Source organism: Spermophilus citellus (genome assembly GCF_964194105.1).
Source record: "Spermophilus citellus genome assembly, chromosome: 11".
Lineage (NCBI taxonomy): Eukaryota > Metazoa > Chordata > Mammalia > Rodentia > Sciuridae > Spermophilus > Spermophilus citellus.
The window spans coordinates 92328808-92354738 of NC_138192.1; the positions used below are offsets into that span (position 1 = coordinate 92328808).

General features: G+C 37.6%; 1 protein-coding gene across 2 annotated transcripts in view; it reads right to left on the reverse strand.

The window, feature by feature from the left end:
* Nucleotides 1-4314: 4314 nt before the first annotated feature.
* Nucleotides 4315-25931, reverse strand: part of NEMP2 (nuclear envelope integral membrane protein 2) — a 124383-nt gene continuing 102766 nt past the window's right edge. For both annotated transcript variants that reach the window (XM_081261521.1, XM_081261520.1), the window contains 8 exons: nt 17290-17405; nt 14127-14358; nt 13935-14007; nt 12714-12807; nt 11783-11897; nt 9853-10078; nt 6337-6513; nt 4315-5543 (listed from right to left, as the gene is read on the reverse strand). In XM_081261521.1, the coding sequence (XP_081117647.1) occupies nt 5405-5543; nt 6337-6513; nt 9853-10078; nt 11783-11897; nt 12714-12807; nt 13935-14007; nt 14127-14358; nt 17290-17405 (1172 nt within the window). In that variant the 3' untranslated portion in view covers nt 4315-5404. The remainder of the gene's footprint in view (nt 5544-6336; nt 6514-9852; nt 10079-11782; nt 11898-12713; nt 12808-13934; nt 14008-14126; nt 14359-17289; nt 17406-25931) is intronic.

Here is a 25931-nt window from a genome sequence, read left to right on the forward strand (position 1 = left end):
ATTAAATCTTGATTTGAGAATTTTATAACCCCCCTTGAGATCCCTAGAAATACTCAGGGGTGTCACAAAACCCAGGCTGGTAATCACTGCCTTAATGACTTATTTTCTACTTTTTCCCCTATGATCATAGAAATAGCAGATTACCCCAGGGTGCTGAGTTCGTCTGGATGCAAAGAGGCTGGTTGCTAATTATTAAATTAGTCCTCAAAGCCTTAAACAGAATAATAGCTTATAATACATCTCAATGGCAGTCACTTCCTGAAAAACTTAAGGACTCATAGGGAGGACAGTGCTCCTCTACTGGCCTGTGAATTTTGCCATGGCCCCAAGAAGCAGTTAGTTGAAAGCTTCCCACGGTTTTGCAGTTCCTTTCAGTACTTCTAGTGCTGCTGGGGCCACTGTTTAAGCAATATTCCTCTCAGCCAATCTGAGGTTAAGCTGTCAATCTGGGAAAAGAGGAGCCACATCCATGGTGATTGGGTGCTTCTTAGGTGCTAAAGAAATTATTATTTTGTCCTTACAAAATTCCTCTGTGGTACATATCACTGGCCTCATTTTAAATATGAGAATTCTGAAGCTAACAGAGCTTAAATGATAGGATTACAGTCACAAAACTAGGATTCAAAGTCAGATCCTCCTAATGTCAAAGTCCTGGTCCACCCAGCACCTTCCTCCATCCCAGGGGGTTGGGAGGCCATTCCCCACCTAATGTTATGGTAGAGCAAGCCTAAAGCAGCCCTGGCCTGAACCATTCCACATGTGCCTGAAACATACATGTGTGTGGTTTTATTTCTATTTAAGGATTTCTAGATATTTCCAGATAACCAGAAATCTAGCATCTTCAAACTCCTGGTGCTAATTATGAGGACACCCAGTCCTTTACACTCTGGATGGTTTGTCAATGACAGAGAAAACCCAGAGGTTGGTAGGGACTCTCCAGACCAGAGCCGTGGGAGCCAGTAAGGGCGGATACATACACAGATCAACATCCTGTGACAGTGGTATTGTACAATGGCTCTGTCCAGTAGAACTTACTAGGAAGATGATAAATTCTCTATTTGTGCAGTCTAGTGTGGTGACTGTGAACTTCATGTGGCTATTAAGCAGGTGGAATGTGGCTAGTGCATTTGAGGAATTAGATTTATACCATATTGGACAGTACAGGAAGAGATCACCTTTGGGAGATATGTGGGCCTCAGTTTCCTCAACTTCTGCATGAGAGGCTGACCCTAAAGTTATGTTATATCAGATATATAAAGTTATGTTATATCAGATATACAAAGGCTATCTGAAGCCCTAAACCACTTCTGTGTTATTTCAGTGAAGCTTTAAGAATACCTGATTCAAGAATTCTGAATCATTAGGCACTTGGGAGAAAGACCAATGCTTGGAAGGGGACAAAATAGGTGAGAGAAAAGGGGCATGTTTCCTCAAATTGGAAAGTAATGTACTTTATACAAGAACAAGCTGTGGCTTCTGGTAAGTGTGTAACTGGAAGCACACTGCTTGTCCTGGATGGGAAATGTGAAGCAGTAAACACCCACTCTGGACCCAACTCACCTGGTTCCTCTCCACTTTGGGCAGCTAATTAACACAGGACTACTTGCTCCACAGGGCTCTAAGAAAGTCCCAGTTTTTACATGGCAATTCAGGGACCTTATAATGCTACAGTTGGGAATATGGACTCTGGATCCAGAATGACTGGAATTAAGTCCCAGTTCTGCCAATGAGGACTTAACATATATAATACACACACACACACACACACACACACACACACACACATACATAAATACATACATAAGTTCTCTGGGCCCCAGGGCCCTCCTCTGTAAAACTGGGGTCATTTTAATTAGTCTGCTTTATAGATTGTTCCAATATTTAAAAGAGATCCCTGACACAATGTATGTTCCATGACAACACCATTATGACTGTGTGACGAACAGCCTGGGAAGGAGGAGTACTGTCTCCTTCTCTAGGGCCTTGCTTTTAGTATTTTGTTGACATTTAAATCTATAATCATTATGTTCCTTCAAACAATATATAGTACCATGCTAAATATATTTACCTACATGTAGTAAGCTGTACAATAAAGCTTTCAGTTCTGATATACATCGTAAACACTAAATGTCAAAGATATGACTTAGTTAAAAGATAAAATTAACTAAAACACAAGTTGAAGAGGATGGGAAAATGACAGGTAATGACACTGCATAATATGCAAGGTCTGCAGAAAGGAGTAGGTTATAATACATTTGCTCCATAATTTCCATTTTTTTCTTAAGAGGTATCAACAAAATAAACAAAAACTGTATAATCACTTAAAAAGTTATGTACCATGTTTTCTCCACTAGTCATCCGAGGATGATACTCTTTTATAATGTAAACTTATATTTCAAAAAGGTAAGGAATTTTTGTTAATGGAAAACATCAATGGGATCTCAGAAAAATAACATCTAGACCAGTGCTAGGGATGATGTTATATCTGAAGTATTGCTGGTATGTGACAAAACAGAATTGAAGCTATTAAAGCTATTAAACCATTAAGGTTTGGAGATGAAGTGTCCCCCAAAAGCTACTTTCTATATTAATGAGATGAAATTGTGAGGGCTGTGGCCTAATCAGTCCAGATTGGTGTTTACTGTAGGTAGGTGGGGCATGGCTGGAGGAGGTAGGTCACTGGAGTTGTTCCCTAGAAGGGTGGTTCTTACCATGGCTCCATTTTTCTCCTTACTCTCTGCTTCCTAGTCACCATGAGGTGAGTTGCTTTTCTCCACTGCACCCTTTGGCCCTGATGTCCTGCCTCAACTTAGGCCTAGAACAATGGACTCTGCTGTCTATAGATTGATACCCCTGAAACCATGAGCCCCAAATAAACTTCCCTTCCTCTAAGCTGTTCTTATTAGGAACTTTGGTCACAGTGATGCAAAGCTGACTAAAATAAAATCATTTCAAAATATGTATAGCAATTTGAGATTATCATGACAGCCTGGCACTTGGTTGTTGGCCTCATATTTTATGTCTTTTTTTTAAAAGATGATTTCATTTTTCTAATAACTTATTTTTGGTGGATCTTACATAAGTATTACTTATGATGAACTGGGCAGACACTTTGAGAAGCACCAAGCTGGATCATAGTCTACAGTATACATAGCTACAAAGGACAAAAATTGGCAAATTCAGAACATCAACAGATATAGTCATTGCTCAACTGCATTATCCTTAGGGACATTTCCTAAGAAACAGAGGAGGGGAGATAGGACAGGAAAGGGAGGAAGGAAGGAAAGGAGAGAAAAACCTGTACATTGCTTTATGGGAATTAAAATTGTGATCATTACTATAAAACACCAAAGTAAAAGAAAACAACATAAATACACCAAAAATATCACAAGTAATACTTTTAATTGTTTAGCTTCTCACAGTATTCACATTACAGAAATTGACAAATCCATAATTTCCTCTAAAAGTGAACATGAAGAACAATATCCTGAAGATTATTGTTTTCTTTTTCTCTTTTGTTAGTAGTGTTTTATTGTGATGGTTACCCAGGCTTGTTGGCCCACTTGGAGCTGCTTCTTCCCAGTGAAGCCTCTCTCCAACCTGGCTCAGGAAGGGCCCAGCAGCTGTCCAGCTGAGACGTGCCCTGGCAGCCCCAGCAGATGTTCGTGATTCACACACACATTTCTGTACTATAAAAACTGCCTCTTGGGAGGTGAACTAAGTGAGCACAAGAATTGATACATCTGATATATTTGTAATACATCATCAATAAAATATAATTATAAAAAATAAGATTAAACTAACAAAAAATATTTTTATACCTTATTAATACTTATAAATAGTTATCATAAAACAGAATGGATATGTTTTTTAGTTTTAAAAAAATCAAAGTCTATATAAAGGCACAAGTTGAATCTAGTTTTCTTTTTCTTTCTTTCTTTTTTTTTTTTTAAAGAGACAGTTCTTAATATTTTAAGATGTCTGGCAAAAACAGACCTGTAAACACTGACATACTGCCTCACAGAGGAAATATCATTTGAAAATCGATCTAGAAAATTCCAAATAGATAGCTACATTCTTACTTGATAATTTAGAAAAGCTTTACTAAAGTTACAGTAACAAAATTCTCTGTCTCTTCCCTATTATCCTTTTCCTGATAATCTCATCACAGTAAAAATGGCCAAAGTTTGATTTTAAGAGAATCAACATCTTAACCCATAAATTATTTTGCTGTGTTAAAAATCTCAAACTTGTTTTGGCATCATTCCGCTAGGGTCAAGGATTAGTTAGTTAGTTGCTCATTTCACTCTGGAGTTTAACATCATGAATCAAGAAACAAACATTTGCTCTCTGTAAAAAATATTACAAATCTGTTTGTACAAAATTATTACAAATGTATACAGCTGAACAATTTTTAAAAATGAATCTCAAATTTCACAAAAGGTTTTCTTCAATTTCAACATACAAAAAATACAGAAAGTAATTTCTAATCCACACATATATCTAAATCTTATCAAAACTTTAAATGTTTATCTTTATCACAGTTATTAAATAGGTACATTATTTAAAAATAAAAAAGATGTCAACATTGTGAGAACTAGACTGTAGGCCCCTGAGTTTGTGTCTGAAGAAGTCTTCTGAGTCAGGACATACTGGGGCTGGAGCTCTACCAGCACTGCCTCAAATAGCTTTGTGGTCTTGGATGAGTTATATAACCTCCTCAAACCTCAATTCTACCATCATTAGCATTTTACAAATATGTGTTCTAAGGAATATTAGTCTCATAAAAAAGGGTTCTGTGACCAAATTAAGGCAGAAACTGCTACACAATTTCTCCTTGTTTAGGAGATTCACAATGTGCATTAGTATTATTAAAGGCCCTGGAGAAGCCCTACAATATATTTGTCTAACTTTGTATCAATCTTAGTTAACCTCAGAATCCTTTCACTGACTAAAACACTTGTTGCTATCCTGTGGATCACACTTTAGAAAGCACAGGCCCAGTACATCTCAGGTCTCTTCCATCACTGGTATTGATAGAATGCAGGAAGAACAATAGTCTTTTGGCCCAGGTTGAGCGGAGTAAGAATTTAGTGCCTTGGTTTTGACAAGTCACCTGTTCATAATTACTGGTCCCTTGAAGAACAACATGATTCCCTTGTTCCTAATGAAAGACTTCAAGGTAAGTGGCAATGAACTGTCACAGAATCTTGCTGGCTACCTACAGTACAATAAGTAGCAGAACTTACTAGGAAAATAAGTTCCCTTTAATATAGATAGGTTAGTCTTCCTTTCCAGCATGGCTTTTCTCCACAACACATACTTTTTCCACTGTTCCTTAAAACCCTTTTGCCCAACTTTAACTGCATCCCTACCCTTTACTCACTTCCTTGCCAGAATGAAGTCAACTTGCAGGTAGACTGTCAGTCTGTAGGTTAAAGAGCTGCTCTTCCAAGAAAGCACCGCCAAGGCCATACTCTTCTTCATGCAGACGGATTTCTTCAGGTGACAGGTGGCTTGCTCCAAGAACAAACTCTGCAAATCTAGTAAGTGTTTTATGTTGTAAATAAAGTTAGTGGTATAACAAACAGAAAGGTTTATTTCTAAAATAACATGCACCCTTGCCTCTTATCCCTTTAATTAAATTTGACTCTGTGTCACTAGAGGATGGCATTTACACTCTTGGTATAAACAGGGAGATGGCTTATGCAATCCTCCTAGAGACAGCTATCCAGGGAAACAGTGGAGAAGTAGACAGACTTATGAGCACCCAGGGCAGTCAAATGCAACCAACCACTCCTGTTGTTAATTCCTTCTGTTCTTCTTATTATTTTTGTAGTTCTGAGGATCGAACCTGGGGCCTTATGTACCCTGGGCAAGTGTTCTATGACTGAGCTATATATCCCCGGCCCTTTTTCCTATTTTTTTGTAAGTTTAAATTTATTATTCATTATTTTAATGTCAATACCTCTCATCAAATCAATATTTATTCAGACAATAGCAGCTCTATTGCGAAGTCATAGTACTGAGGAAAGAGAACTGCTACCAACTTCATCATCTGTGATCCAGGGAAGTAGTCTGTTTCTAAACTAAAGTGCCTCTCTCAAAAAGGCTTTTTTATTTTTTAAACCAGAGATTGAACCAAGGGCAAGGGCACTTAATCACTGAGTCAAATCTCCAGTCCTTTTTATATTTTATTTGGAGACAAGGTCTCACTAAGTTGCTGAGTCTGGCTTTAAACTTGCCTTCTGCCTCAGTCTCCCAAGATGCTGACAACCTTATGATTTTAAAATAATTTGAACCAAGCTGTAGCCAAAGCAGCTGAGCAGAGCTTACTTTTTAGGAGCCTGGAGTCTGGAGATGGCTATCCAGGATGGGAAGTCAGGCTGGAGACAGGCTCTGCGCAGTTCCTCCAGGGCACTGGTTGTTTCGGCATCAGCTTGTTCCCTATATTCCTCTTCAGTAAGACACTTAACCACTGGCCGTCCTGGTGTAAACCACAGCTTCATTTTCCTAAAAACATGTGGCATTTGGTTGCTAGATTCCTGCCCAAGTCAATTCTCAGGATTTAGAAAACTATATATCTTAGGAATAGTAATCCCTCTCTTAAAGCCCTGTAGACCATACCTATGCTCTCCACTGTCCTTAATGATTGAAGTATACAGAACATGTGGTTTGGGCCTGATGTTTGCTTTTTTGCTTCCTGAACTATCCAATAATGTCCTAAGGCCCTTCAGAAGCAATTTCTGACACAGAATGTTAATTATCCTTTTCTTCCTTGGTGAATTCTACTCACACAATCAGACAATTACAAGTCGGACTTATTTATGCTTGGCCTGCTGATTTTCTTGCACACTGACAGAAGCCAGCCTTTGAGATGTCCTTTTAAGGAGACCCAATGGTCTTCTTAGTCTTTAGACCAAGAAGCTGCATTTGTGGGTTATCACTTCCACCTAGTGGTGGTAATTCTCACTAAACCTAGAGAAAGAGCATATATCGCACAAAGGTCTTTTATGTACAATAATTTATATTAGTTCTTTCACAACATGCCAAGAGGCTCATGACTGGAATTTTCTTTTTCCAACCAGGAAAGTCCCAAATCTCATAAAATGTAGACATCTAAACACTTACATATCTAATAATCTCATAAAAAGGACAATGATATTTATCAATTATTTTTTTAAATTTTTTTATTGGTTGTTCAAAACATTACATAGTTCTTGATATAGCATATTTCATAGTTTTTAAAAATGTTTTGAGGTGCTTTTAAATTTAATTTAATCAGGGGTTTCCAAATCTAAATGAACATCAGAATTATCAGGAAGTTTTAAAAAACATTTTAAGGGTTGGAATCTCAAAAATCTTTTACCATTTAAAAATCATCTGATAGTGAATGAGCTAGATTGAGGAACCACTGACATTATTTCCTTCTCCTTTTCTGAAGCCCTGGCCTGGTTTCCCAAAGGAAAAACCCTGGATTCAGCCAGAAGACTGGGGCAGATTCCTGGCTTTGAGGTTACTCACTGCATGAACCTGGGCAATTCCTTACCAGTTCTGAGTCTACTTTGCTCATATAAAAATAATAAGAGCGGTAACATCTACCTCATGAAGTCACTACAGACTAAATGACTATTTTGGGTAGTAAAGAACTTAACATAGTAAGTGGCCTATAGTAGTATTCAATAAAGATGATCAAAAGAGTAGTTATCATTTATCATTAAACTATATGGAAACAACTCTGGAAACTAGAAAGTACTATTAAAAAATCAGGGTATTATTTCTGATTTATTTAACCTGTAAATATCCACTAATTTTTCATATAATAATTTACTAGGAGAATTTAAAGTTGAGAGTCTGTTGTACATTTTTATCATTATTGAACACACAGTAAGTGTATAAAAGAAGCATTGTGCAGGGACACACTTTGCTCTTGGCAGGTGGGTGGACAGTTACAGGGAAGGAGGAAGGAATTTCATCCTGGGCTCCTTAGGCCACAAGCCCGACAAAGGGCCAGGGATCTGGAAGCTACAGAGTGACAGAGGGACCTCTGGTCATCCCAGACACTATCTGCCTTGGGCAGATGGGCCGAGAGAGCCACTCAGTGTCAACCCATCCACTGGCACTGCTACCTTTTGGCCTCCACCACTCTATATAGGCAGCCTGTCCTGTCACTGGTGCATTTTAACCCTGTGACACTGCCACACATGCAGTCACCACATATATAAACTAAGTATCACCATAGAGTCTCCTTCCTTGTGGCCAATTTGGTAAACATCTATTAACTTCCTCTTCCAGTCCAGTCTCACTTCCTACTCCTTGTCCTCATCAGTGCATGCCTAGCCACTGTGATACCTGAGGACGGGTTTCCTACCACAGAGTCCTCCCCTTTTATCTACCCTCTGTCCCAGAAGATAGATGGGCCACATCCCACTAACACATGAGTACATTCTGGTTTGTTAGAGATATATATATATATATATATTTTTAAGTATTTATTTTTTAGTTATAGGTGGACACAATATCTTTATTTTATTTTCATGTGGTGCTGAGGATCGAACCCAGTGCCTCACGCATGCTAGGCAGTGCTCTACCTCTGAGTCACAACCCCAGCCCTGTTGAATATATTTTTAATTAGATTAACTGCCAACATTTAAAAATCCTAAGAAGTCACATTTAAATCCCAAACAACACTTCTAGTATTTCTAGAAGTGTTCTATTATTTCTAGAATATCTTCAATGTAGAATCCATATTTTCACAAGGCAACAATCAGCTCAAGCTGAGTGGTAACTGTGTACCCTTTTTGATAAGGGTACACTGCAGAATTTCCCACCATCTTCAGGGTGGGAAATACTACTGCCTCACCTCTGTCTGGCACAGTATCTCCCTAGCCTCAAGCATTTGAACTTATAACTCCTGGTTAGGCAACAGAGATTAACTAAGCCACATATCAGTAAACCCTTCCACAATGTACAGAACCAGACTAGATTCCTTGGCATGGCTTGCTGATGCCCCTTAATCTGGCCCTTGCCCACCTCACTAACTACCCTGATAGCTATTGCCTCATGATGACACCAAATGGGGCTTTCTCTATGTCAGGAAAGCCCTGCACATATATTCACTGAGCTATTTTGGCTCATTATTTAATAAGATTCAGTTCAGTGATATTTCCTGCAGGAAAGCATTCCTGAACTTTCTTTATATCCCATTAGTCCTTGGGCAAGCTCTATTTTGTCACTTAAAAGGCACAGAGACATACATCTATAAAGGGACCATCGCCATCTGTGCACCTGACATGAAAACAGATCTCAGACTCTATGACTAAAGACAGACATAACAAAAGCTTTGACAACAGAATTTGCCATGTCTTTCCTTCTATACTTTGAAAAGCCTTAAGCCTTAACTTAAAACCTAAGAAAGTCCTTAATGCAATCAACTGAATAACACCTTTCACTTATTTACAATTCATTTCTTTTTCCTAACTCTTATCTCACAAGCACAAATAATACATTAAAGCAGTCTTTGGCTTTAATGAAAAGAAATGCAGAATAAAAGTAGAAATCTTTAGTAACCCAGAGCCCAAGTAATTTTGCCAATGATTTTAGTAAATTTCAAGTGAGCTCTAATTACTTTGTAAGTGGTGGTGCACCTCTGAAAGATTAATGAAGACAAGAAATGGATATGGGATGAGATGATTAGAGCTCTCTATCCTTCTCCTCTCTCAAAGTGTTATCTCCAGAGTAAATGTAGTTAATTATGAAATAAAATATCACGTTATAAAAACAAATCCCCCCAAACAACAAAACCAGAACTCAATTTGTCAAATTTATGGGGAAAAAAAAAAGATTACACACCACTTCACATAACTGAATACTTTCATTGGGTAGTGCAGACTCCCAGAGGACATAAGGAGGATCATGACTACATAAGCAAATTGAGGCACGGTCACACCAGCATAGATTAGAACCAGGGAGAGAAGCCGTAGGGTCCACATGAGAAGACTTCTGCTCTTGTCATCAACAAGGGGTCCATGTTTGTAGCAGGCAGCAAAACTGAAAAATCCAACTACCAAAACATAGCCTGGAAAAGCAGAGGAAGGTATAATAATGTAAATCTGAATTTGAAATATTATGTAAAAATATTGGCAAAGCCTTGACTTAAAAGTAAAATCTGTGAGATTTTAATTTTATTTTTTCCATTGAAGGTTGGGGCAGGGCGGGGGTGGAGTATACAGCTAGTTATTAGCCTTTTTTTTTTTTTTTTCAGTGCTGAACCCATGGCCTCATACATGCTAGGCAAGCATACTACCACTGAGTTAAATCCCCAGCCCTTAGGTTGACTTTTAAAATAATACAGGATGTATGGTCATTATAATAGTGATATATTAAGCATGTTTTATTTTAGCCCAATGTCATAGATGGGTAAATGTTATCATGGTTGCTTTGGTCAGAAATAAGTTACAGTAGAATTCAGACTTCTATAAACCCTATTTTTAATCTTCAAGTCACAAAAAGAAAATGTGATTTTTTGGTGAAGGGATCAGATGATCACCCGCCTAATCTAGTGCTCAGTCCATCATTGCCTATGTGTAACTATATAATACTATGTTTCCAGTTATGATCCAATGTGAAGTGTATATTGCCTCTTATGTATCCCACCAAAAGCATTTAATTTGTATGTAACCAAACATTCACATCTAACTTCTAGTTTACAGGAAATATGGGAGAAAGAAGTACAAGTTAAATTATGCCTCACAGGAGTCATTAGATAAATACAGAAAGTGGACATTCTATTGGACAACTAGCTTCAGCACACCACTGTGATGAAAACAGGAATTGCTATGAATTAAGAGATTTACAAACATAACTGATACAAACTGCGGTTCTGGACTATATCCTGGCTTATACAAACCAGCTATCAAGGTGACTGGGCAATTTTAACATGGCCTGAATAATAGATGACTTTTTGTAATTATTAATTTTTTAAAAAAACCCATAGTAGAACTAAGAGTAGAGTTCAGTTTTAGCCTGCATAAGGCCCTGGGTTCAATCCCCAGCAACTCACCCCAAAATGCCCTTTGTTTTTAGAGATGAATAGAAAAGAATTTAGAGGAGCCTACCATGTTATCTGTAATTTACTTTTTAAAATATCTTATTATGTTAACAAAGAAAATGAGCTAAAAACATAAAAATTTCAAGTAAAACAAAATATTAATTGCATTTTTCTTAGGGGTGGTAAACATGTGAGAAATTTGATGCTAAGGGTTCTCCTACTGTGCATTATTTCCTAATAAAAACAAACAAAACGGGTTTTTTTTTTTGTAGAATGAATAAAGAAAATAAATGTTTTTTTTAGCTTTTGTTTCCAAAAAGTCAATTTTTTATTCGTCATTTATATTAAGGATTTCTCACCTTTCACATTAATACATTAAGAAAAAGTATACATAGTCAAAAGGGACACTTTGTGTGTGTGTGTGCATGTGTGTGTTTGAGTGTGTGCGCGCATATTTTTTTAAATTTGTACTTTTTAGTTACTTTTTTTACTCTTACGATCATTAGCATAGAAAATTAAGAAAGATTATAGGAAAAATTGTTTAAAATGGGATCCAAATGAATTTCAATTACCAACTATGGGAATAAAATAAACAAAATATTATTTTTAATGGTACCTCCTTTAGTTCAAAATGAAAATTCTGATGCTGGAAAGAAACATAGGTCAAAAGAAGGCTTCTAGTAATTACAGATTCACCAGTAAGAGAAAGTGCTGTTTTTAATTCTTACATACCAAACATATATGTTCTGTTTTCATACCACAGCCACTTGAGATCTTCCATCAGTTGGCACACAACATAAACTGAAGCAAACCAACAACCAACCATTAGAGCCCCAAAGGTGCTATACTGTGTATGGAAGAAAATAATAACACATTTTTTTGTTCATTCATTCTTGTAAAAATATAAGAAAATAAACGCTTTGTATTACATCTATATCAAACTGAGCTAAAACCAATCTCAAGATTCTCTCTAGAGTCTTGCTACTCAATATGGTCCACAAAACAGCGTAATTGGCATGACACGGGAGTTTATGGGAAATTTAGGCTCTCAGACTGCTGAAACTGAATCTGCAATTTAACAAGGTCCCCAAGTGGTTTTGCACATAAAATTAGAGAAACACTATTAAAAAGAACAAATTTATCTCAAAATACTGCTGTTATTACAAACTTTAACCAGAGTAATAGCAACATTACCATCATGGATTATTATTTACTTATCCTCAACTAAGTTCAGGGCAGTATGCTTTTGAAGGTGTGCTGTAGAAATAATAATAAAGAATAAATCCCCAGATGCAGCAAAGCTATTAAGATTCAGCATCATGAGAGTCCTAAGTTTGGCCAAGATAAAATTTTCTCTCAATATAGAATCATAGAATCAGTCTCCTGTCACTCAGAAAGCCAACCAACCAACCACATACATACTACCTAGAAAAAAAAAAGGTCTCAAAAGACATATTGCCATAACCTAATACTTAGGTAAATCTATATAAAATAATAAATAAAATGAACTCTCCAGAAATATTATATTTTAAAGTCAGGTAATATAGTGAAGAAACATTGTTTGAATTAGGAACTGTCAATAACATAAATAAATTGATTAGTATTTTACACCTATCAGATTACAGTTTCCATTTTTTTATTTATTGACACATATCATGCCTACCTTTGGAATGTATCTTTTCACCAACAGTAGTATAAAGACTAAAGTCATTACAACACCCAGCATAGTCCCCGAAGAGTAATAGAAAACAGGGCTTCTGTCAAGACAAGCAGATAAAAGTCAGTTTAAATGCCAAGAGCACTTTCAATATGAAAAAAAAACATGTTCAACATGACAACAGTAGCCATGAAGAATACCAAGAAAAAAAAACTCAGAGGGCAACTCTAATTAAATCCTGTTCTTACAGTCTTGTAATTTATAGTAAATAGCTTGAAATCAGTCTTCCAATTTATAGTATATAGCTTTCCATTAACTCAAAACAGGATGTCTGAGTTATCTTATGTATTCAGAATGTGATCTGACAACAGTAATTGAGCACCTGCCAGGTAGCAGGCACTTATCTTAGAGTTTTACATGTATTTTTAGTTATCTATGTCTAAGTTTTATAGAGGAGGAAAGGCATCAGGAAGTTAGAAGACCTTCCCAAATATACACTAACTGGAGGATTCAGGATTGCAGCCCAGCTCCTTGGAGTCCAAGCTTTACTCTTCCTGTTCTATACGAGTTGTCTGGTTTATAAAGCTTGTAGATGACATTAAGCATATTTAATTGAACCAAGGATAAGCTCAAAAATGAACAATGTTAAGAATGCTTGAAAATGTTGGATATTAACTAGCATGAGAAACTTAAAAAGTGCAATATTGGAAAGAGATTGATTTTTTCACAAATGAAATTCAAGAAATGAAAATGTCAGAATAACATGCTTATTCAAGAGTCAGATATTTTTTATATTCAACTTTATATATCTGAGCCACAAATCTGGGAGGCAGCTCTAATGAAATAGAGTGAGGCACTTGGCATCAGAAAACCTGAGTATGAATCTGGGCCCTGATAAGAACCAGTTGTACGATGATGGATGTTGTTTTTCTCATTGATAAAATGAGAATATACAGAGTTTACATAGTTGTTATGAAAATCTAATAAAATATGTTAACACATAAAATAATGCATATAAAAGCACTTTGTACTTTACACATACCATGCTATACAAATAACTGTTGCTGTCTTTAAAGATCTTTCAAACACTATGTTCAGACCTACTGTTTGCGAAACCTAAAGCAAGAACAAAAATGCACAATGGTGTAAAAATATTTACAATAGGGTCGAAAATGACCTATAACCCATTTAAGTCACAAAGCCAAGAATGTAAAAATGAATACTCACTGACTCAAGGTCTTTGCATAAAAGAAAAGGAAAATGCCTGCCACAAATACAAGGAAAAGTTTGAAATCCACAACTGAAATAAAAAAAGACAAACACACAAAAAACATTTTGTGTCAATATACTTTTGTTGGTAAAAGAAGAGACATGTCACTTAAACTGAATCCATAAAGTCAAATGTAACTACAAACTTACTCTTTCGATTCACTCTTATTGTATAAATAAATATTTCCCTGACAGGATTCACAGAGAAGCACTTGGTTTCCTCGTATGGACTGATGATTATAGTTATTTCATTAGATTCTTTTGGTGCCCAAAACTTATGAATAACACATTTGATAAAAGTCAGAATTGTTTCTGGATACTGGCAATTACGCATTTCTGTGATATATACAATACTGAGCAGGCCTGGACTGGTAATTTTCACCTATAAAACAAAAGCAAAGAAATTCATAAATACAGAAATAAAAACTTCTCATAAACTTCCTAAAAACATTAGCAGAGGAGTAAGGAGAACCCAACACTTGTTTAAGGAAGAACACACAGATGCACATGGTCATGTACTGAGCCCAGGATCCAAATGGTGGATCCTACACATCTGCATTTAATCCAAACACACATTGGCATTTTTGAAAGTGGATATTTCTTCCTCTCTTCTAGCAAGTCTTTGTGATCAAGAGACACATAAGGGACCTTAAAGGCTCCTGGAACCCTATTTTATGTATACTGTTGTCCTCCACCCTACCACAGCTAATCACTTTTATAATCACACCCTGGTTCTGTCTGTACCAAACTGTAGCCCCTCCATGTGCTACATTTCATGCTTCTTTCAATGCCCTGACTATAATACAGACCAGAACATCTTTCTCCTGATCCTTATGCCTTGGATGTACTCAAGTCCCTTCTTACCCAGCAAAATTCCATGCATAAGCCATTCCCTTCCATGTATCCTTAACTCCTTTGTATCCCTCTTGATTTATCATACTCACCTGGAAAATCCAACTCTGCATCTATTCCACTCTTGCATTTGTGCCACAAAATATGCTATGGAAAGGCACAGTGGTCTTGATTTGAATACATGACAGTGAACTTGAAGTAGGACCTAAAAGCTACAGTCATTCACACCACACATCCCTCTGCATTCACATCACACTCCTCAATTTTCCAACACCTCTTCCCCATGCTCATTCTCAGATGATGATCCTTCCTACTTCACTAAAAATGGAAGAAATCAGCAGTGAATGTCAATCAGCTCCTATTACCCTATCTACCCATCTGTCAGCATCTGTGGGCACATGCTCTGTTTCTCACCAGTTGGGAGAAAATTTCTGTCAGAGGAAATTAATACACTCCCTTAACGGCAAGCCCCTGACTTGTGCACCAGATCCTATCTATCCTTTCCCTACTCAAGTACACCTCACGAGCACTTCTTCCCTCTTTACTAGGTCATTTCTATGAACATGCCACATGCTGCTATTTTTTCCATTTAAAGTAGAAAAACAACTTCCTATGGACTCCACTTTTCCCTTTAGCAATCCATTATTTTGCCTCTCACTGTAATAAAATTCCTTTAAAAAGTTGCTTATGCCTGCAGTCTCCAGTTCTTCTCTTCCCATTCTCTCTTTAACCCACATCAACCGGCTTTCACCCTAACAGGTTGTCCTGATTACGTCACTAGTGCCCTCATATGTCTCAACTGCTTACCAATTGACTTGTAGCCCTCTTATTGGACCCACCATTGGCACTTGGTGCTGCTTATCATTCCCTCTCCCTGTTTCACTTTCTTAGGGCTTTCAAGACACTTCCTTCTTCACTTATTGTTCCTTCTTTCCCCTCTGCTAGCTCCCTTCTTCTTTCTGACCTCCTAATATAAGACTGGCCCAGGCTCATTTCTTGGTCCTTGCTACAGTCTGGATATGGCTTGAGTGTATTTACTAGAGTTCATGTTTTGGGGGCTGGGCCCCTAGTGTGGCAGTGCTGAGAAACGGTGGGACCTTTAAGGGATGGGGCCTAACAGGAGCTCAGTGAGAGAGAAGCTTTGTATGGGGTTAAGCTAGATGTCTTGTGGGACCCCTGAGTTCTCTCCAGAGCAAGTTTTTATAAGAACAAACCTAACCCCTGAATCACTCACATGAGTTCTGATATCTCCATGTTTTATATTTCATAGTTTTAAGTAGACCGGTAGATAGAAACAGATTTATGTGCAGGGATATAGGTGTGGATGCATACACATGATGGTGATATTCTAGTAGTAATGGACACACCTAGTGCTGAATGCACCCTGGAAAAAATTATGACTGCAGGGTTGGGTCTAGGAAACTACAACATGAGCCTGAAACATTTTTATTTGCTAGAAAATATGTAGTACTTGGGCTGGGTTGTAGCTCAGTGGTGGAGTACTTGCCTCCTGTGTGTGAGGCACTGGGTTTGATCCTAAGCATCCCATAAAAGTAAATTAATAAAATAAAGGTATTGTGTCCATCTACAATTAAAAATATTTAAAAAAGAAAAAGAAATATGTAGTACTCAAAGAGATGATAGGCACAAGTTAAAAAAGACACTGAGATGGTTTGAAAGAGCACCATACTCACCAAATCTAGGACAATTTGAGTATCAAAAGAGGTAATGGATTATAGTCTATTGAATGAATTTGACACTTTATGAGAATACCTGGATATAAATAAATTAATAAATAGAAGGAGGAAAAACTCTTCCCTAGTAGAATGCCAATGAATGTAAAAAGAATAATGGAATTAGAAAATCATCTGATAAATATGATGATGATAGGCAAGCATCCCTAGAGGCTAGAAAGTTGATGAGGAACAGAATATATACACAGTCTCAAATTATCTCTTCGAAAAACTCATTCATTAATAAAAGAAAAATAGTAAATTTAAAGTGGAAGGCCTTGGCAGATACCACCTTAAACAAGTGATCAAAGTGTTGTATATATTTGTAGTATAAATCAATATCATGTGCCTCCTGATAAGAATTTTCTAGTTATCTCCTCAGTCTAGAACACTCTTTTCTCAGATACCCTCTTGGTAACTCACTTCACTGAAATCTTTCTTAATGATACCTTCTCAATAAAACTATTCTGATGACTCCCTTTAATATCATAGCTTCAACATTATATTCGCTTGGATGGTATATTCACTGAGAGTGGTCTAGAAAGGGGCTGAAGAAGTAGGCAGAGGAGTTAACATACTCTTTCCATACCACTGCTCCTTGAGCCGCTCTATGTGATCTTTGAATCAGCTTCATCCTGACACTCGGCTACATGCCATACAAAATGTACTTTTTATTCTTACATTTTAACGCCCTGTCCTTAAGACATGATTTAAAAGTAGGCTCCTACCTGCACAGATGACCACAGAGATGTCCACTCCATTTGGGAATTCTGATTGTAGCAGTAACATTTTGACTCAGAAGTTTGAATAAAATCCATCTCTTTCAAAGCTTTACATCTTGGAACTAAGAGATGAAAAAAATGTAATTTCTTAAATATTTAATTGCCCAGAATCTTTTTTTTAATTATTCGAAGAGAGATAGTAACAGTTTTAACATTCTGTGACTAATAAATTTTTCTATAAGGTAATTTTAGTCCTTTGGTCTTCACGACCTAGCAGGACACAGAAAATATCCTAGTCTAGTGTAAAGGCTCTTATGACATGGAGGGCACTACACAGGCATAGAGAGTAAGCATGTCTTCAGTCCTGAAGCAGAGGCCAGCAGTTAAGGGTGGCTTCCCAGAAAAAGTGAAATACAAATGTATGATTGGAAGCAACAAGACAGTCAGGGGTTGAGGGTGGCAAATATGTAGGAAATCATGGGAGTAGTTCAGTTGAGGGATATCTAACTGATATACTGGCATAGGAACAAGAATCCCGTGGAGGGATACATGGAAACATCTCAACATTTGCTGTTGGAGAGGCAAGCAGTGCTTACTTCACACAAAGAATGTGAATTCATCCTGAAAGCAGAGCACTGAAAGATTTTAGGAAATATCAGAGTCTCAGCAGGAAACTGCTGGCAATCAAAAGGAATTAAACAGTTCAGTAAGGGTTAGGTAGTGTTAAGGCACCAATCATAAGGCACTGTGAAGTTTCCAGGCACCAACAACAGCAGGAAGCACCTGATACAGCAAAGAAGAGCCCATGTTACTGGAGCTCTGAACTAAGTGAGGAGGGAGAAATAACAGATTCAACAGCTCTTAGGAAATGAAACCAACAGGCTTTGGCGGTTCATTGGGTGAAGAAGTAAGATAATATGAAGGTATCTTGTGAATGGAAAGATAGTGAAGCCCTTTCCACAGAAAACAAATACTAGAAAAGAAGCAAAGTTTGTGAGAAGAATGTGGGATGAGTTCAATTCTAGACACATATGTACCCAGTTTTCACTGGTGGAATTAAGTGAAAATGGGCAGGTCCATAGCATAAGTGAAATTTGGCTGGAGATGGCTATAGATACAAAAATATGAGTATGCATGTACACAAATATATGTTGCATACCACACATAATAATTACACACTTATGATACTACATAACTATATGAGAGAGGGGGAGGGGGGAAATAAGTGCTATAATTATAGAAAGTTAATGTGGTAAATGCTAAAATACATACATACATACATAAATAAATAAATAAGTGGGGGGTCATTCTTCTGTGACCACTGCTGTTTGGATGTGAAATTTAGTAAGTTCTTCTGAATCCAAGACAGAGTATCAAACAGGAAATATCTCCCAAATAGGAAACAGCTATAGGAAATACTCTTGGTTCCCCAGTGAAATGGGTCTGATATCCAATACCCAACTCCTCTGAGGAAAGTATGGTCTGCTATTTCTAAAGAAAAACCTAAAATGAAGCTAGAACAACCTGCTATACCAAAGCTGGGGAAAGAGTGGTTAACCAGCAATAACTAGTCAACAATTATACCTATTTAGGGAATAATCTTGAATAAGCTCTGATAGTTTCCTGTTCTGGTTTGAAATATCCTTGGCATTAAAAATTGGACCATGAAGTTGGGGAAGACAGACTTGGGGAAAGGACCCTGAGAAGGTCCTGCCTCCTGAAACAGTAGCATGAATGTCAGAGTTCTTAGGAAGATACATGAAATGGTAAAATTGTATGAGGATCCACGATATTCCCCTGTGACAGTTATGTTCTTTCATTTTATTCTTAAATTTATGATGAAATGCACAGATATTAAAATATATCAATGAATTTTGCAGTTTAAGAGCCTGAGATGTAAACTCAGGAATCCATGTTAAGAGCTGTTTTAAAGCAGCACAAGAAGGAAGCTCGAGAAGCTCTCTGTTAAATACAGGAAAATAAAATAAAAATACATTCTTGTATGGTCTATCTGTGCACAAGAGCCCAAAGGACAATACTAGAACACTCAGAGCAGCCTATGCTGAAACATTCTTGAGCATGTCTGAGACGTACCCATCTCCTGGCCAAGGGCAGTGGCAGGGGAAGAGCAGATTGGGGCAGGGAAGGGCTGACAGTTGGGTATAGGCAGGAAGACAGCGCAAAACTGCAAGAACTTAAGCCCTCACCTGGTGAGCAGCAGAGGAGGAAGAGGGAGGTTTCTGGACTGGCCTTCCCCATCCCACATTCTGCCTCTGCACAGCATCCTATGGGGTCTTTTAGCCAGAACCAGGGTTAAATGGGGAAGCTAGAGTTAAGAACTTTGTATTGGGAATCTCACAAGATAAGAGAGGATCTACTGATGTTGGAAGGAGTATGTTCAGCGAGGGAAATGAAGGAACTGAGGTCTCAGGAAACCCAGAACATTACAGAAATATTCACTTCTAGCCAGTTATTTCAACATCACATGTACTCAATGCTAGGGGCACTTTTCTTAGGGATGCCTCCAGGACCCTCCCTATAACTCCTCTCTTAGTGAAGCCTACTACTTCAAGGGCTGAATCAATTCCCACAGAAAAGTTCCCTTTTTTTAGAGGTCTGAAAAAATACTCATTGTGGGACCTAAGCTTTGTAAATAAGTGCTACCTTAAAACGGAGTTTTTTTGCATTTGATCCTAAGACTATCTTCTAAATCATTTGATATCTGTAGCTCTTTAACCAAGAGCAACATAATGCTATTCAAATTTAATGCAATAGTTTGAATTTGGGAGTAAATATTTCTGTTATCCATGTCACATTTTATCTTGCATTTGGATTACAGTAGCAGCCTCCTGCTTCCAGAAGGAGCCCTACTATTTCCTCCACAAACTATTCTACAAACAGCATAAAGATCTTTTATCTCCTATTACATGATAACAAAATTTAACCTCCCTTCCAGGGACAAAAGTACCCCTATGACCTCTCTTACACCTCTCTGCTCCAGCCACATCAACCCACTGATCCTCCTCTAGGTGCTAGTTCACCCTGCTTCAATTTTCATTTGCAACCAACCTTCTTTCTCCAGATATTGGCAGAGCTTGTACTTTCCAATAACTGATGCATTTGTTCCAATATCACATTCTTAGGAAGGACCTCTCTGATCCACTGTCTAATCTTGCACACCCAAGCACTTTTACCTGCATTCTTCTGATTCTGCTTTATTGTTTTCATAATACAAATAGACTTATTGGCTCACACTGTTTTCCTGTGGACTTTGGGACAGCATGCATTTCATTACTATATCCCACAGCACTTAGATATTTGTTGTGTGAGTGTGTGTGAGTGTAGCAATTTAAGAGGATAAGAGGATTATTTGAATGGGTATAGTCCAGCCACAGAAAGTCTGACCAGTTTTGGTTAAGAGCTTGGCCAGTGCCAGTTAGCACTCCTGATGCAGCAGGACACCCTCTCCAGCCTTGTTGGAAGCCACAGGCTACACCTCCCTCTACCTACTTTATTATTGGTGTACCCTTAAGGAGAGGGTTGAGCCTATAACTCTTAATAGCCTCTGGTTAGGGAACATCTTCTTGCTCCTCATCAGATACTTGAGGGTAGAGGAAGCAAGAAGTGGCATTAATCTTGGCTTTGTTTTCTTCATATGCTGTCCATCAGTGTACTCTGTGTAAGGGACCTCCTGGTTAGAATAAAAGAACTTGCTCTGAATTTTCCTTCCACCTCCAGATTAAGAAATGTACATTACTTAAAAGTATGTTGCCTCCCCAGAAATTCTCAGGTAGTCTCTGGCCATAGAGATGAAGCTGATGTGGAATTCACACAATGCCCAAAAGAGTAGAGACAAAGTGTCAGTATTTCATGGTGTCCTTTGGCTGCCCTCCATTCTTATCACAGGTCTCCTGAGGTGAATGTACCTTAGTCAACCCACACAGAATGTCTAAACATCTAAGCGACCAGAAACTCAGCCACAAGAAGCTACAAACCTAGCCTGAAGTGAGTTCACCCATGTGAACCATAGGCATGGGCTAACCAGACAAGACATGAAATGGGGGCTGTGACAAGTTTACTTTCACAGCTGGTCCACTGCCTTCCTAGAGAGACTAGATTCTTCCACCTTAGATTGATTATAAAGGTCATATCTTTCTTAGGCTTCTCTTCCCTTCTGTAAACATCTTCTAGAGAAATTTCATTGTTTGATGATATGAAATAGAAAAAATAGCCAGTTTGATTTATTTGAACTCTATTACCAATTAAGCCCTAACACTGAAGATTATGGTGCTGCTGCAGGTGCCTTCATTAGCACAGCCCTAACCTTTGCTGGTTTATTTTGCTAAAACAGAACCTCCTGAGAGCAAATATATACAGTCAGATCATAAAAACAATCCCTTTATAATGAGATCAAGGAAAAGAAAAATAATTTCTAGGAATTTAAAAATAAAAATGTGATGATAATCATTTAATCAGAAGGGAACAATATGTGCCTCTGACAGCCACTGATTACACTTGAGATTGAAATACATTCTCACCCTGGAGGGTGCCCCATTAACGAGATGTTCATTTCCTCAAACCTGATTCAGATCAGGAGAAAGATCTGGCAGCATGGGCCAACCCAGCTCTGCCACATCTTCCAAGCACTTGGGAAAGTCTGTTGAACCAACACTGAAGGTCATTCTTCCTATGGCAAGGCTGGTCTCTACACCCTGGAATGAGCACCATCTTCCTTAACTCCCTGCAGTTCTCAGCAGGTTCTCTAGGGATTAGTTATCTACATTAGCACAGGCTTCAAGTCAGGATTACCAGAACCAATGAGATAGATCCCTCAGTTCATTTTAAATACCACTCAATTTATAAACATCCAACGAATATAATTTTAGGACATTAGTGGTTCCCCTTCACCTGTGATTTCACTTTCAAGTCTCAGTTACCTATGATCAACTGTAATCCAAAAATATTAAATAGAAAATTCCAGAAATAATTCATAGGTTTTAAGTAATTTTTGTTATAATATAGTTATAATTTTTCTATTTTTCTTAGAAGCTATTGTTATTAATCTCTGTGCCTAATTCATAAATTAAACTTTATTGTTAATATTATGTATGAGGGAATATTATGTATGAGCACATATGGGTTTTAGTACTCTTTGCAGTTCCAGGCATCCACTGGGAGACTTGGAACAGTATATTCCCCCTCTGGATAAGGGGGTACTATTATACATATCTGATATTAAAAAGGGACAGCTACATATACCCCATTTAAAAAAAATTTTTTTTAGTTGTAGTTGGACACAATATCTTTCTTTTAATTTATTTATTTTTATGTGGTGCTGAGGATTGAACCCAGTGCATCACATGTGCAAGGTGAGCATTCTATATTCTATCTCTGAGCCACAGCCACAGTCCCAATATCCCCCATTGTAACAAGTTAAATTTCAAATTACTCCTTAATATTTTTGTCCTTTATTAGTTTTTCTAAACAACTACATATATATTTAAGTTAAAGAGTTTGTCCATACATAATGGTAAAAATATTCATTTGAACTTGAGAAAAAAAAACAAACTGTACTTAAGCCTACTTACAGAATATTCTAAGAATAAAAAACACAAACACTTCTCAAATCTTAGCAGATCTTAAACCTCCTCCCATATAAAAAATATTTCACCAATGTTTCTCCTAACTTAACCTTCCATGGTTCTCATATGGAAAAAAAAAACTATCCTCAAATGAAATTACAGCAGAATAATAATATATATAAATGTACTTGTCATGTTGCCATTTTCTCCATTTTACCTGAAATTATTGGGGGGGAGAGGGGCTGGCAAAGAAGGAGAGGGAGAAGAGCAGAAAAAACAAAAAGTAAAAAGTTCAAATGTGAGCTAGGGTGTAGCTCAGTTGGTAGAATGCTTGCCTAGCAAACCCAGAGGCACTCGGTTTGATCCTCAATAAATGTTTTTAAAAAAAGTGTGCATCTACTATAAAAAAAAAAAAAAAGTTCAAATGCAAACAGTTGCAGATGGAGCTGGGGATTTTTTGCTTAGCTTTTTATTTTTAAATTTTTTTAATTTTTAATTTTAATTTTTTAAAATTCACATTTTCAAAGGTGTTAGTTGAAAAGGTAACTTCTCTATTCTATTAACCCAGTTTGTTTTTCAAACATGAAACTGAAAATAAGAGTTGATGATAACGTACATTCAGGTTTGGTTTTAACTGCCAGGTACAGATTTTCCTTTGCATGGATGATTATGGAAGCTGTGAATATGAAGAGACTTACTGGTATAATCTAGGCCTGGGGAGCCATTTCTATGACCTGAACTTCATTTGAGGAAACACATGGTTTCTTGTGACCTCACCCGCTGGTTACAAATTACGGATGACTGTTAGCTTGAAGTTTTTTTCTTCTTAGCCAGACAACTACCTACCTGTGCTTCCTGTGCCAACTGCCTCTTTCTTCCAAAAGGGGTGACAGAAAGCTGGTTTTAGTCTGAATGTTCTCCATTTCATAGATGGGTGTGTGTGTACAGACAGAATTTTACAATAGGAAGGAATCTTAAGTATCATCGAATACAAGCTTCTTGTGTTATAGATAGGCTCTACTTTACAGAAGAAAGTACAGTAGTCCTCCCTTATCTGCAGTTTCACTTATTGAGGCGTCAGTTACCTGTAGTCAACTGTGATCTGAAATTATGAAATAGTATAAATGGAAAATTCCAGAAGTAAACAATTCATAAGTTCAGATAACTTTTATTACAGTATATTGCTATAATAATCTATTTTATTAGTTACTATTGTTATTCTCTTTCTGTGCCTAATTGTATAACTTAAACCTTATCATAGGTATGTATATATAGAAAAAAAACACAGTACATAGGGTTCAGTACTGTTTCGGGTTTTAGTTATCCACTAGGGTTTTGGACCATATCCTCCATGAACAAGGGTGCTTACTATACCAACTATTTCGTCTTGATGTTCCTCATAAAACCAAAGTCTTTTAGAAAAGCAATGGTTCTTTTTTTTTTTTTTTTTTATGTTGTAGATGGACATAATACCTTTATTTATTTATTTTTTTATGTGGTGCTGAGGATCAACCCAGTGCGCCTCCTACATGCGAAGCAAGTGCTCAACCACTGAACTACAGCCCCTGGAGCAGCAGTGATTCTTAGACTTAGTCTAATGCAGCACAGGACAGTGGATGCTTCTTTATTCACATTGAAAGCCTATTTGCAAAGACAAGCCTCACTAGATAGCAACAGAAGTAGCCAATTTTCTTAGTTGCAGATTAAAATTTAACCAACTCAGTGGGCATCCTGAAAGTTGAAGGTGGAATAGAAGCCTTGGTAACCCTTTATGTATGTCTTTGATTAGTAAAATTAAGAACCCTTACCACCAAGTAAAACAACACAAGAACTTCAAAAACATTGGTTTCATTGAGGCAAATAAAAGTGAAGAAAATACTGAACCTCTCCAGCAATAAAACAACTTCATTTTACTGTTGAGAAAACTGTATAAAGACTATGTGCCTGGATCAAGACTACACACCACAATTGTTGCATGAAATGTAATAACTCAATTAGAGCTCAAGGTTCTGGGTGTTGGTCTAGAGCTACTTCTAATTTTCTAGCTGCTGCCATAACAAGAAACTCTCCTCCTTAGACAGAAGTTTTATTTTTTTTCATTTCCTAATCTGTAAAATGGGTATATAAATGGCAACTACCCAAGGGGACTTCTATGGGTATTAAATATGGTAGACAATGCAGTTTAAGCACTTTTAACACTATCTAGCACAAAGAGAACTGGTATATATAGTTCCCCAAGGTGTAACTCACTGAAAGATACCTACCTACCGTTAGACAGCTGTGAAAGATGCTAATAAATACATAAATAACCCTGATCTTGAGTGGTTGGAGTTCAGCTAAGAGAACATACTTGGCAGCCTCCCTTGCAATCAGGAATGGCTCCAACGCAATGTGGGGAAGTTGGTGGACAGTACATCCAGAAAATCTTTTCAAGGATATTAAATGAAACAAACATTGAGCTCAGGGCAAATTACTAGTTATAGAGACAGAATTCGAGTTTCTAACTTCTGTGCCAGGATCCTCAGAGTACTCCCGGGGTTGCCTGTAACAACACTGCGTGCTGCTGTCAGTTCTTTCTCCCATACGCCAGGCATACATTAAACGCTACCATGGGTTGTCATCGTCCGTGACCCAGGGTCACAACAGTCAGGGCAGGGGGATTTCGGCCCCATTCTAATAAAGCTGAAGCTCTTTGCTTCTCTAGTCTTTTGAGTTTTAAAGAAATGGCTATAAATATAACAAGATTTTAGACATAAATTGAAGTACTGTACAAAAAGCCCCTTATTGAAAATAAGGAGTCTAGGGCCAGCTGTGCCAGTGAGTAGCTGTGTGACCCTGGACAAAACATCTCTGAATTTCGTTGCTTCTGTAAAATGAAAAACTGAGCCAGGCTTTGAACCGCGCGGCTGCTTCTATTCCTCACATCACAAAATGTCCAAATGGCAGCAGAGAGGGCAGGGGAACCCAATACAGCGGGAAAGCAGCCCCGCCCTAGTGTAGGCCGCGCCCGGGAGTGACCCGGAGGCCGAGGGAGGAGCGTCCACCTCGCCAGGCGAGAGCGCGCCC